The sequence below is a fragment of the Hesperophylax consimilis genome, chromosome 4, assembly GCF_061612785.1.
Source record: "Hesperophylax consimilis isolate HC1 chromosome 4, BYU_Hcon_1.0, whole genome shotgun sequence".
NCBI classification, from domain to species: Eukaryota; Metazoa; Arthropoda; class Insecta; order Trichoptera; family Limnephilidae; genus Hesperophylax; species Hesperophylax consimilis.
The window spans coordinates 30,021,512-30,036,117 of record NC_142839.1 but is presented as its reverse complement, the minus strand read 5'-3'; the positions used below and the strand labels follow the sequence as shown (position 1 = coordinate 30,036,117).

At 35.0% G+C, this 14,606-nt stretch overlaps 1 protein-coding gene and 1 long non-coding RNA gene across 4 annotated transcripts; one reads left to right on the top strand and one right to left on the bottom strand.

The window, feature by feature from the left end:
• Window positions 1–5,954: 5,954 nt before the first annotated feature.
• LOC149424519 (uncharacterized) lies at window positions 5,955–14,349 on the top strand. Of its 3 annotated transcripts, none has more exons than XR_016305791.1 (2): window positions 5,955–6,933; window positions 8,252–10,384. XR_016305791.1 is itself a non-coding variant. In XM_089651651.1 (2 exons), exons 1-2 carry the CDS (start codon window positions 6,731–6,733, stop codon window positions 13,832–13,834), a joined length of 1,239 nt encoding a protein of 412 aa, XP_089507777.1. In that variant the 5' UTR covers window positions 6,002–6,730; the 3' UTR covers window positions 13,835–14,349. The 3 variants fall into 3 exon arrangements, 2 of the variants coding, with proteins under 2 accessions (XP_089507777.1, XP_089507778.1); XM_089651651.1 differs by lacking the exon at window positions 8,252–10,384 and adding an exon at window positions 12,799–14,349 and having other exon boundaries at window positions 6,002–6,933; XM_089651652.1 differs by adding an exon at window positions 12,799–14,349 and having other exon boundaries at window positions 6,002–9,214.
• On the bottom strand, window positions 11,606–12,003 carry LOC149424520 (uncharacterized). The gene is made up of 2 exons (XR_016302086.1): window positions 11,948–12,003; window positions 11,606–11,824 (listed from the first exon to the last, which is right to left on the bottom strand). It is a non-coding gene; the product is annotated as an uncharacterized LOC149424520 (long non-coding RNA).
• Window positions 14,350–14,606: the final 257 nt, after the last annotated feature.

Here is a 14,606-nt window from a genome sequence, read left to right as displayed (position 1 = left end):
ATCACAAGAAAACATGTTTTTCAAATTCATTAAAAAGCCAGCTAGATATTGTGTACGTCATAAAATCTTACTGATATTAAGGGCGGGTTGTTTCACAGAATTTGAACAATTCATCAAATTTCAAGGTTGATTTTTAAGTTGTGTGAATGTTATATTCAAGTTCTGTCAGAGGCGGCTTTAGGGTTCCAGAAGTGGAAGGTCAGTCAAAATAAAAGAATATGAAATGTTAATACATATTGCTAATGCATAGTGAATATTATTAAAACGCCAATGTATGTAATTAATCGCCGGTATGCACCTATTCTGAAGCCGGTAGTACAATATTTAAGATTTTTTAGACGTACCTATAACTAATTAATGTTTTTTTTCTTTTAAAGAACTTTTTCTATTATACGTTTTTAATCACTTGCCAAAAACACAGTCCATTGTGTATCAGTAGACTTAAAAAGTTAACAATGAAAGCAAAAGTACCCATAAGTTTATTTTATTGCGCCCACAAATGCACTGATAATCTCCCTCTAATTCCTTAATAATTAATCTAAAGTCGTCGCAATCTAATAATAGTAATCTTAATAATTTCACCGCGGTAATGTCCGAAAATCAATTTAAATTAAATTTTGTACGTTACTAGGCATACGTCAGTCATGATAGTGTTTACTTCCTTCGTCCATATAGCAAAGAGAAAGAAATGGGCTTGTGGACAAAAGTTGAAGTGACCCACGGTAGGTACATACAGTTGCTTCTTATTTGGACGCTAGATGGCATTGGAACCCGCTATTACAGTACGAATATTAAAACTAAATTAATAATCTGGTAGTTTGTTAAATCTTTTTTTATATTAATACTATTGCAGTATATTTGGGAGGTCATTGACCAAAAGTCCCCCGCAGAAGAGCCGCCACTGATTTCTGTTATTATTTCAGTTTTGTAAAACAACTGGCCAATAATGATATCATAACAGAGTTTGAATAGAACCTTCACAGTACTTGAAAATCATCTATGAAATATTGATGAATTGCTCAAATTCTGTGAAACAACCCGTCCTAAAACTTTTTGAATGATAAGGCATATCGTGAATTGAAGACAATACGTTGAAATTTTGGCAATGATTCAAGGAATTCCAGTTGTTAGCAGGGGTAATCTGTAGTCGCCACAACGACTTGTTCAAGATACCAATCGGCAGAAAAGATGTTGGTTAAGCAGCAAAATATAATTCATTTTTGTTTCGGTTGGTTCATAATTTCCTAGTATTTTATTTATATTTTATAAGTAACTGGAAGATTGTGTTTCATGCCTCTATGTATTTATAATGTGCACTAATCTGGTAAGTACTTACCCGAATGCATAAAAAATGGTTTTAGTCTATGCTTCAAAAATAGAACTTTCTTGTCATCGTGTTGCTGTTAGTTGAAATTTTTCATCTGCAAGTTTGAATAATTTTCTTCTCCTCTCAAATCGATTAACGTGCCACCTGATAAGAGAACAATCTGCTGCGCATGTTGCATGGGCCAGACGAAAACCTTAATTGCAGAAAGGGATCTACTACAGGTTAGTGCACGTTTTTATTATGCGTTTAGGCAATTCTTGACCTTAATCTTTGCGGTGAGAATATCTAGAGGAACGATGCTATTGAATGAATTTTCTAAAACAGTAGATTTATCCAATTACACCTTAAATTACCATTAAAACTTTTTTGAAAACCTGTCCTACCACATGTTAACAATTTTTAAAAAGAAATTTGAACCATGAATGGGTGATTAATCTTTCGTACAATAAATAAAATTAAATATAAAGAAGTACTCCACAATAATGACGTCAGGCTTAGGTAGGGATACCCATATTTAGTTTCAGCCACTATCAGATGTGTGTTTTATATTCTCAGTCAATTTGTAGCCTTCATCCCTTCACTGGTGAGTAATATGTTGTGTTAGCCTTCTCAATTTCTACACTCAGCTTTCAGTACCGCATAAAAGGAACAAGTGGGACCAGGAGTACATAAACAGCCGGGGGTCGGGCCGGTGGCATAGTGTTTGATTGATGACGGGACATGAAGATGGGTTTTGTTGAAATTCTTCAAACATCTCGAGCACCGTCTTGCAAAAGGAAGGTAAGGGCGCATAATGTGACCCGACATTAGCTCTTTGACTTCAAAAGATCGTAGCTTTCTAGAAAAGGAAATCTAGCCTTAACAAAATGCGTAGCGCGTTCCCATGTGAAATATTTTTGTCAAAAACTACCCCCTCGTATCAATACTGTTTTTATACATTATTGAATTTTTCATTTTAGAGATGACAGAAATCTTAAATAATGTGACAAAATAATTCAAAACATTTTTGAATTGTGATAAATGGAGAAAGGAGTGTAAGGATAAAATTTTACCCGAAAGTTAATAGTAGGAGAAGTCGGGGACTCCTGAGGACGAGTGAATCTACATCTACATGTTAAGAGTCAAAACAACCAAAGATTGTGTATGCGGTGAAATATGAATGTGAATGAAGCAAAGAGTGTGTGCTACGATAAAGTTGTACAGCGGTCCATGCTCTCAGCCTGCCCTGCGAGGAAAAGGCTTCATACAAATATAAGATGATATCATAAGTACTAGACTACTGTCTAATATCTCAGTTTGTGTTATTGTTTATGTCATCATAATTTAATTTGATAAATTATATGGGGTTAATGCTGAAGTGCCTGTCGCTTTTTGGAAATTTGATTTAGTTACCAAAAAATATTTTACGTGGATCTTTTATTTGAATGGTATGGTAATACTTTTTTCAGGTGTTATAGATTAATAAAATTAAAATTTAGTTTCAAAAAATACTTATTAAATGTGGAATACAATGTCGGCCAAATCGCCGCCTCGGCTGTACTTTCCTAATTAATTAATAATTTGCGGTGTTTCATTTCCAAATTAAATCCGGTGGATCCGATGGATCACCATTTTTATAAAAAAATAAATGCAATATTAGTTCCGTTACGACGGTTTACATTTTTCCTGGCTACGCCACATTATTAACTATGTTATGCTCCCACCAACCATAGAGCAGGAATTCAAACTCCAGGCTTGATTTTTTATGTGCAACCGAACGCACCTAGCGAAAAGTGCGGGAAGTGAGGGTTCAACCGTCATCGACTCAAGATCGAAGAGTTATTTACCGGAGAGAAAACCGCAGTAAAACGCTGTAAAATCCATTAGTAGTCCGCCGTTTGAGGCAACGATTAATTCTATCGTGAACAATGTTTTAATTGTGTTATTAATCAACTTCCGTCTCTTCTATACGTGAATTAAAGATACCGCCGTTAAACATAATTGTTCGCAGCACCCGATCGCCGATTGGGTGTGCATTAGTTCATGTTTAAAAGTGACTTGTGATTCATTCATTCATCGAACATTCGTCGCAAGTGCGGGCCCCGCTGGACATCAATCTATGAAAGAATCACCAAAGTACAAAAAATCTTGCGATTACTTTATGTGTTTGGTTAGTTGGTTGGGGCAGCGCAATTCCCATCGAATTACAAGTCTCTCTAGAACAGAGAAAAGATAGAACATCTTTCTCTGCCCCAATTAAGGTGACGCAACCCACAGCGTCATCGTACAATAGGTATACAACGATACATAATAATATAATATACAAAATGTTTGTGCATATATATAAATTCAATACATATAAAATGTGTGTAAATACATTCTCACATTTTCCGGAACATGGCGTAGCAGACTGCAATGAAGAAGATGAAACATTTAGTCCCAGGGGCATAATACTGAATGCTTAATACGTAAACAAGCTGCAATGAGATTCCAATATTCAATATAAACGGGCGTGATCCTTTGATTTAAAATCAAATATCTGATAAGCGCACTGAAACAAACAACATGAACAAGCTACTGTTTTCTATTGTACAAAAATATTTAACAGTTTAATGGAATTTAAATAGTAATAGATTACCTGTTGTACCATTGACAGCATTTTAATGAATACCACAAACGAACAGATTATTATTTTATACTATTATGGTATCTTATCAATTTATTGTATTTGTACCTATTTATAAAAGGGTGATAAGGTAGTTAAGTGAAAAGTAGGTCACTGAATTAAATCGATGCGCATTAGATGCCCACTGACTTCGAAGCCTGTGATAGGTCAGTGTAGGCTTTCTGGCAAAGAGGGTACGTTTAGGTAAATCAATTAACTTTGAGTAGAAAGGTTGCAGGATCTATATCTGCAAATAAAAGTACAGTTCAAATATTATTTAAATAAGTACAAATCTATAATCTTCCATCAAGTTCTTTTATAATGCAATGTCATGCATTATAGCGTTATTATTTGGGAACAGAAGCTAATTTTAAATGAAATCTAATGCAACTTGCAAATTTCTTTTAACTCAAGAAAGACAAAAATTCTTCGCTTACGAATAACCTGACAAAATTGAATAGAAAATATCCTACTACCATCACAGTAAGCGGAAAATTTTGCTTGTTTTGTGATGGAGGACTTTGCCGAGGAATTGAACTCACGACACCTCGGTGGAACCCAAACGCGGTGCTAACTTATCTAATAACCGCTAATCAATTACTTGCACCATGCATAAAAAAAAAAAAAGTGGGTGTGTCAAGCCTACGCAAGACAGAAGTGAAACTTCTAGTATTCCTCTCTCTCTATTTTCATTTCATCATCTCTATTTTCTCTCTTAGGTTAGTTTGAAAATTAGAGGTTAAATAATTCAACGACGAAGCATGGATTTGCTTTTTCTAATATTTTCTTATAGATGAATGACGTTCGATTAATGTATAGTTCCAAAAATTTTCAATTTATTCACAAGTATACAATATTACATAAATAACAATATTACAATTAAAAATTACAAAGAAATTACAATGACAATTTACCAATCATGTGCCATTTTCATTGTCAATTTCATGAATATCATTTCCTAATGTCGTGATAATTGGGTTATGGTAACTAAAGTGCGAGATATATACATGAGCACTTAAATCCTTAATGAATCGTGCAAAAACTGCATCGATTGTTGTCCCGTGTCGGGAGAGAACGTTCGTGAGCGGCTCCCCCACCTCAACAAGCGCATATGGTGAGAGAGGGACAGTGAACGGTGAGCGGTGGTGGGGGTACCCGCATTTTCGTGTCGATCCTGACTCGGTTTTACTCCGTCCCCGAATTACGCGCCTAAAGAAGTTTCACTTCAAAAAAAAAAGTGGGTGTGTCAAGCCTACGCAAGACAGAAGTGAAACTTCTAGTATTCCTCTCTCTCTATTTTCATTTCATCATCTCTATTTTCTCTCTTAGGTTAGTTTGAAAATTAGAGGTTAAATAATTCAACGACGAAGCATGGATTTGCTTTTTCTAATATTTTCTTATAGATGAATGACGTTCGATTAATGTATAGTTCCAAAAATTTTCAATTTATTCACAAGTATACAATATTACATAAATAACAATATTACAATTAAAAATTACAAAGAAATTACAATGACAATTTACCAATCATGTGCCATTTTCATTGTCAATTTCATGAATATCATTTCCTAATGTCGTGATAATTGGGTTATGGTAACTAAAGTGCGAGATATATACATGAGCACTTAAATCCTTAATGAATCGTGCAAAAACTGCATCGATTGTTGTCCCGTGTCGGGAGAGAACGTTCGTGAGCGGCTCCCCCACCTCAACAAGCGCATATGGTGAGAGAGGGACAGTGAACGGTGAGCGGTGGTGGGGGTACCCGCATTTTCGTGTCGATCCTGACTCGGTTTTACTCCGTCCCCGAATTACGCGCCTAAAGAAGTTTCACTTCAATATATATCGAATTTATTTCATTATTCTATATAAATGTAGGTGTTAGAAATTGGAGTTTGTTGGCTTTGCATAGATGTCTCTGCCTTTCCAACGGACTGAAGTTAATAAATAAGTTAATAGTTTTTTCAATAGATGTCGCCATAAATGCTCCCCTGCTAAAAGTCAATAAATAGGTTGATTTATAATTTTCTTCCTCTTCTGCAATAAACATTTCTGGCGAAACAAGTGGGTTTAAATTTCTACCTGGATCCAAAATTATACATTGGACCTTCGTGCCGCATCCGTATTATCGATTGAATCGCGGATGATAAAAGAACCAGCAAACATCTTCAACATCCAACATCAGAGGGGATCTTCAGAAAAACGGGCAAGTGACCATATCCCATATACCTACCTTATTTTCCCAGGCAGGAGAGCATGATTTATTACACAGCCGTATTTCTTTGTTTGTTTTAAAATTGAATCGGGCTGATTGTTACCAAGTGTTGTTTGAATTGATTTCATACCCATCATCGAAATTGTAGTAAGCAATAATAATTGTTACAACAATATAAAAAGAAGTTAGAATACAAAGCAAGTATTTTAAATTTCTTAAAAGATTTATTACGAGCGGTTATATTTGAAAATCCGTTAGTTTAAATTTCGAAAGTTACCGCGAGTCGGTAAAAACACCAACCCAGCCGCGAAGCAAGCTGACGCATGCGCGGTGGAGATTGTGGAGAGAATAACAATAGTGTCAAATTGTTTTCTTTTTGACAGCCATCGAGCTGTTGCATTTATAAAATTCAGATAAAATTCATTGTTTATCGGTTAGTTAGTAAAGTTCTGTGATCAAGGACAGTGCACGTGTAGTGATTGATTACAAGTGATTATCATTTGACAATACGTTCTGTGAATACCTCCTTTCTTGATATTTAAAAATGGATCTCAAAACTTTGATTAACCAGCGTGGAATTTGCAAGGCGAAATTAACTAGGTTCAATGAATATATAAACGGTGATAATTTGTCGCAATCTGAAATTGAAGTCAGATTGAAGAAACTTGAACCAATTTTAGACACTTTCGACTCATTACAAGATAACATAGAAGCAATTTCGCCGGAAGAATTAACCAAAACAGAAAGGCAAGCATTTGAAAATTTATATTATAATCTTGTTGCTAAGGCTAAAGATAAATTGTTAAATAAAGTTCAGAATACAACATCACATAACATACGTTTGCCTATACTTGAGTTGCCAAAATTTAATGGGAGTTACGAAAAATGGTTGAATTTTCGGGATACTTTTGTTGCTTTAGTTGATAATAATCCATCTTTAGAAGTTATTCAAAAATTGTATTATCTGCGATCATGCCTCGAAGGTGACGCAGCTAAATTATTAACCTCACTTCCAAATAACCAGGAGAACTATCATACTGCATGGGAAATGTTAACTTCTCGCTATCAAAATATAAAAATTATTATACATAAGCACGTTGAAGCATTATTTAAATTGCCTGAAATAAAATTTGAAAATTCCGTAGCATTAAGGAATCTTATCGATGAATCCGAATTACATTTAAAATCGTTAAATAAGTTAAATATACCCACCGAAAATTGGGATATCATGTTAATATATTTATTGTCGCGAAAACTAGATAGTGAAACTCGACATCATTGGGAAGTATTTGCCACAAAAGAGAATCTACCCACATATAAAGAGTTTATAAAATATTTATCAGATCGAGTTCAGATTTTAGAATTTGCTGGGATTACTGAAGGAAAATTTAATCAAAATAAAACTTTTCCTTTCAAATACCGAAAAGAAGCTATGATTTCTTTAACGCCTCAAATGACAAAATGTATTATTTGCAAAGGTGATCATAAGGTTTATAATTGTAAAAAATTTTTAATATTAAATACTAAGGATAGAATTATAAAGATACGTCAAGTAAATGCGTGTTTGAAATGTTTGTGCTTGGGTCATAAGCTAAAAGAATGTAAAAGTAAATACAATTGTCGTATATGCGAAAATAACTCGCACAATACTTTGTTGCATTTAAAAAAGGAAACAGATAATTCGAAGTCTCAGGATAAGGATTCACCATCAACATCAAATAATGAACCTTTAGTTACAAATCACTCTACGAAAATATCTAATAGTTTTGTTTTGTTATCTACCGCCGTTATTAAAGTGTTGAATAATAACGGAAATTTGATTAAGGCTAGAGTTTTATTGGATAGTGGTTCTCAATCCAATTTTATAACAGAAGAATTTGCAACAAGGTTGCAATTAAAACCCAAAAGGGCAAACATACCGATTACCGGAATCCAAAACAAAATATTGAATATTAAAAATAGCATAAATTTAAGAATTTTCTCGAACTATTCACCGTATGAAAGAGACATAGAATGTCTCGTTTTGAAAGAAGTAACAAGTCATCTGCCGCAAATTTCTTTTCAGAGAAAGGATGCCAACATACCTGATGGTCTTCAGTTAGCGGATCCTGCCTTCTATGAAACAAGCTCCATAGATATGCTACTCGGAGCGGAAATCTTTTGGGAAATTATGAAGCAAGATCAACTTCGAAATGGAGACTCAGGACCCATATTACAGAGAACTGAATTCGGATGGCTGGTGTCAGGACCCATCGTCACAACAAAAATAAAAAGGCCAGTAAAATCTTGTCAACTATCATTAAATATAATCCATAAACAGATTGAAAACTTCTGGAAATTAGAAGAATTCCAACCGGTGAAGCACCGGAGCCATGAGGAGCGAGCGTGCGAGGAGATTTTCAAGGACACTTATAAAAGGAATGACAATGGTCGTTTCATGGTAAGCTTACCACAGCGCCCCTGTGTTAAACAGTTGGGAGAAACGCTGCCCATGGCGGAAAAAAGACTTTGCAATTTGCAAAGGAAATTTTCTTCAAATCCTGACCTGATGAAAAAATATAAAGAATTCATGCAGGAATATATAGACTTGGGTCACATGACCCAGTGCGAAGCACCTTCTAATGAAGATTGTTATTTTTATTTGCCACATCATGCAGTATTGAAAGAATCGAGCACTACCACTAAGACTCGAGTGGTATTTGACGGTTCAGCAAAATCATCCAATGGTATATCGTTAAACGATGCTCTCATGATAGGACCTGTTTTACAGAAAGATTTAGCCGCACAATTGATATGTTTCAGAAAACACCAGTACGCGATAACAGCCGACATTGAGAAAATGTACAGGCAAATATTGGTGCGACCCGAAGACAGAGATCTACAGCGAATAGTATGGAAAAATTTCCCGGAGGAGGAAATTCAGCATTATCGACTTAACACCGTTACCTACGGTCTGGGGCCGTCATCATTTTTGGCAACTAGATGCCTCCAACAGCTGGGAAATGAAAATATATCATCAAACCACAAGGTCAGTCAGATTATAAAGAATAATTTTTATGTGGATGATTTAATTACTGGAGATGAAACTGAAGAAAACTGTTTAATAATTAAAGAACAACTAATATCCATCATGGCATCCGCTGGGATGAACTTAAGGAAATGGCGGTCGAATTTGCCCTCGTTATGTTCGAAGGAAGAAAACATGTCAGATATGATTATTAGTACAGATTCAAATGACAACAAAATATTAGGCCTGTCTTGGAACAATCAGCAGGATAATTTCCTATACACAGTGAAGTTATTAAAAAATCCAATTAATAGCAAACGACAAATACTGTCATGCATTGCGTCCATATTTGACCCGTTAGGATTAATAGGTCCTGTTACTGTTATTGCTAAATTATTGATGCAAAAATTGTGGCAGGCAAAGCTTCAATGGGATGAGCCTATTCCATATGATATGTTGAAGACATGGGAAGCATATGTGAATGAACTGCCTCAATTAAATAATTTAAGAATAGGTAGAAAGATAATATGTCAAGATCATGTAAATTTACAGCTACATGGATTTTGTGACGCCTCAGAAAAGGCATATTCGTCCTGTGTTTATATGGTGTCTACTGACAAATTGGGTAAGAAGTACTCCAATTTGATAATGTCCAAATCACGGGTAGCGCCTTTGAAAAGTGTTTCTCTACCCAAGTTAGAATTATGTGGAGCCGTATTACTGACAAGACTAGTGAATTACATTAAAGATGCTCTATGTACTCCGGATATACCTACTACATACTGGTGTGATTCCCAAATAGTACTGTGCTGGATCAGGGATCAGCCGGTAAGATGGAACACTTTCGTTGCTAATAGAGTGGCGGAAATCCAGGAAACCAGTCAGCCGGAGCAATGGAACCATGTACGGTCAGAAGACAATGCAGCAGACGTGCTTTCCAGAGGAATCGGCGTTTCACAGTTATTAATTTCCAGCATTTGGTGGCATGGTCCAGATTGGCTGACGTTGGATTCAGCGTGCTGGCCAAATTCCAACTCATTTTGTATTGATCCACCAGAGATCAAAACAAGCTCGGCACTGTTGTCTGCTGTGAAACAGGACTGGGACATTTTTGATAGATATTCCAATTTTTCCAAATTACAGAGAGTAACAGCATACATTAATAGATTTATTTTTAATTGTAGAAACCCTTCGCAGCTCCGCTATAGTAAATTGACAGTTAGTGAGTTGGAAAATTCAGTAAACAAATTAATATCTCGGGCGCAATCATACTGTTTCAGAGACGAAATTCGAGTTTTAAATAATGGAGGTAATATACCTAGGAATAGTGCACTAAAGTCATTAGATCCTTTCATTGAAAGGGATCTAATTCGTGTGGGGGGAAGGCTCTCCAAAGGTAAAATGGTAACCGAAGGCCAGCAGCACCCAATTTTGTTACCTTCGCATCATAAATTAACAGAGTTAACCCTTTCAATACCAGACTTTTTCCAGCCAACGAAAAAAATGTTTGTCTACATTTTTGAGTTCTGTGATTTTTTTCAATATTTTTACAAAAAAAAAATTATTTTTTTTCCATACGGTTTTCAAAACATTTCATGTTCCTGAGGAAGAACATTGGGGCTTAGGGGGTGTAAGTCAAAGAACGGGTAGTACAAGGAGTATACATAATTTTAAAGTGTTTTTAATTGTTTAAATAGAAAATAAATACACAAAAATCAATTCTATTAATTTATAAAGGCAAGCATATTAAATTGCAATTTAATATTATGCTAAAATAATTTTACTAAAAAGGAAAAAATCAAAATATATATTTTTTTTAAAACAGACCATTATTTGATTAACGTAAGACAAACAAATACAATTTAAATAGAACAAAAAATATTAATGGTGAAATAAAACAAAACAATTTCTTTCTCTTTGGGGACACACACCCACATTCGTGCTTTTGCCCGTGTAAATTTCAAAATCATAGACGAGCCCACTGGCTCCCGCTCGGGAGAATACTTTGATGCCCCACTTGTGTGGCTTGTTTTTAATATATTGTTTCAAATTACTTCTCCCTTTGAACGGTATCATGAGCTCGTCTACAGAATTGAATTCCTCAGGTTCAATCTTGGCAATATTTTCAAGGAGGGCATTTACCACCGGCCTTATTTTAAATAATTTGTCGTAACCCTCTTGTCCTCTTGGAATCAACGAGCTATTGTAATTTAAATGAAGACACCAGCGTAACTTAGTGAAACGATTTCTAGGCATGACATCAACGATGAGAGAGAGCCTCGTATCATTGGCCCAGTAAAGGTGGAATGCCGGATACTTAAGGATATCCATCATGATGTGGTGTTGACGCTGGTGCTATTTTCTTGAACTGAATACAAATTTGTCTGCTCAACAATATTTTTTATAATATTTTCATCTATGAAACATAAAAAAATATTGTAGAGCAGATATATCCAGTGGTGGTTTTGAGAAAGTAACATCACAGTAAGAGTCCACATGATCGACATCTTTCTTGATCCACCGTAGATCGGTTCTCCGTCCATGGGAAGCTGAGGCTTCACTGGGCTGTCCTTGCGGCACGGTGCAGGACTCTGGCTCGTCTTCCACTGGCTGCTGCCTCTCTTCCAAAGTCTATAATTAAAAATATATACTTTATGGTTTCATTTAAAACCCAAATTTGTTCATACTTAAATCTACTTCAAACGCAATAATCGCTGTAATATAACAATAATAAATAATGACAAAAGTACTTACATGGACTTCCACATCCATTCCAAGAGCTTGGCTCAATGTCTCCACATTGGTTTCCTCTGCAGCATCCTGGAAATATTCAACTGACTAGCCCTCTTCATCTTCATCTTCCAACTCCAACTCCACGTCGGAAATATCTCCTTCCAGCATCACGGTGATCTCCTCATGTGTCAAACCACGATGCTCCATCTATAAAAATGAATAAAATAAGTCAAAGTCTACCGGAAAATGATAAAATAAATTAATATATTTTGAAAGAATCAAATAAAAACAAGTAAAACAATATTAAAGGCCAAAGAAAGATTTCTATGAAAAACATCCACGAACGACCAAAGTGCCAGCTCAGGAACATGAATGTTATTACCGAAAACCAAATGAAAAACCAATGTTTTTGAATGGAAATCATATTTACATATCAGATTAGACATGTATATACAATATAATAATTATTTTCAACAGAAATATGCGATATCTTACCTTTAAAATAATGTTGAAATCCGAGAAATGTCAAACCGTTAAAAGCTGCAAAACACGCGTTTTTAATTCAAAATAACAGTAATATTATGTGTTTCCAGTACGACATTTGTTCAATTCCTTATAAACAATATCTTCCTCAAGCGATTTGCAAAATACGGAGCTATTTGGTTCGTAAAATCAAGAGAAATATATTTTTTTCCTTCGTGTTCCTCCAGAAGAACTCTGGTAAGGAAAGGGTTAATTGTAAAACACTATCATTACTTGAACTTACACTCGGGAACGCAGTCATTATTGGCGTTGATTAGAATGAAATTTTGGCCGATTAAGGGAAGGAATATTGTAAAAAAATAATTAAAAAAATGTATAATTTGTTATAGATGTAATCCCAAATCCGAACAGCAGTTGATGGCCGACCTGCCAGCTGAAAGAATAACTGAATGTAGGCCATTTCAGATAACAGGAGTGGACTACTGTGGACCAATATTAATAAAGTCGGGTATTCACAGAAAATCACATAGCGTTAAATCATATATTTGCTTATTCGTATGCATGGTCACTAAAGCCGTGCACTTAGAAGCTGTGCTGTCCTTGAGCGCAGAGAGTTTTTTAAACTCTTTGAAACGGTTTATCTCGCGTCGTGGTAGACCAAGCAAAATGTTCTCGGATAATGCAACCAATTTTAAAGCGGCTAATAATGAACTAAGAGAAATTTATAATTTTTTAAATATGTCTAATGATAAAATTGATAATTATTTATCCACATTAGGAATACAATGGCAATTTATACCGGCTCGTGCGCCGAACTTTGGGGGGCTCTGGGAGGCTGGGATAAAGTCAGTTAAGCATCACTTAAAAAGAATAACCAGTATCGCTTCATTAACTTATGAAGAGATTAATACGGTGTTGTGTCAAATTGAATCTTGCTTAAACTCCAGGCCACTGTCTCCCTTATCAAATGATCCTTATGACCTTAATCCCTTGACTCCCGGTCACTTTCTAATAGGAACTAGTTTGGCGGCGATTCCAGAACAAAATTTGGAACATATCACATTCAATCGATTAAACAATTACCAAAAACTAATCCAGATTGTACAATTTTTCTGGTCGAGGTGGCGGAAGGAGTACTTAGCAGAACTTCAAACCAGAAGCAAATGGACCAATAGGAATCAAAGGCAGATGCGGTCTGGCGACATGGTCGTAATAAAGGAGGACAACGTCCCTTCTTGCTACTGGAGGCTGGGACGTGTGAGCGCCGTTCATCCTGGCGCTGATGGAAGAGTTCGCGTGGCGACCATCATCACGTCGAAAGGCATCATCCAGAGGGCCATATCAAAGATCTGTCTGTTGCCAATAGATGACAACGAGGAGTTGAAAATGTCGACACCCCCACCCAACGGACCAGACGCTGAGTAAGCGCAAAATAAAAAAAGGTTTTGTGCAAAACAATATAAAAAGTTTCGTGATAAAAACAATATAAAATTTTTGCGTATTATCATAAATAAAAAATAAAAAATAATAATAATAAATTAAAAGAAGATAAGGAAGAAATAATAATAAATAAAAGGTAAAAACAGTGCATAAAAAAGTGGATAACAATAAAACTTGCGAGTTTGATAAAAAATGTACAAAATAAAAAAAGGATTGTAGATCCGTATATACCAAGAAAAAAAAAAAACACTTTAAAAATGAACGCTTATAAACCGAGATAGCCTGCTGGCTATATGTAATTTCAAACTACACAAATACATCTGAAGAAACTAATTATAAATGTGGTAATGAACTATAGAAAAACACAAACCCTTAAGAAGGATGACCAGGAAACCAGCGCTCCATGTTGTGTTGTCTATATTATTTGTTTTATGTTTGATTATTGTTATGATTTCTGTTAGAACAAGGTTATTGGAATTATCTTAGTTGTTAAATTATAGTATAGAATAGCTTAGTGAATTGCATGAATTTGATTTGAACGAAAGTAATAATTTTAATCTCATAATTAATTTGTATAATTTTAGTTAGTTTGAAATTGTCATTTCGTTTTTAGAGTAGTCTTATGTTTAAACTTATGCTTAGAAATAGGTTACCTATTATTTCAAATATTTATTGTTAATCAATTTTTTTGTATTAACAGTAATAGTAAATAATTACTATTTTTGTTTCTTCCAAATTAATTTTGGCATATATGTAG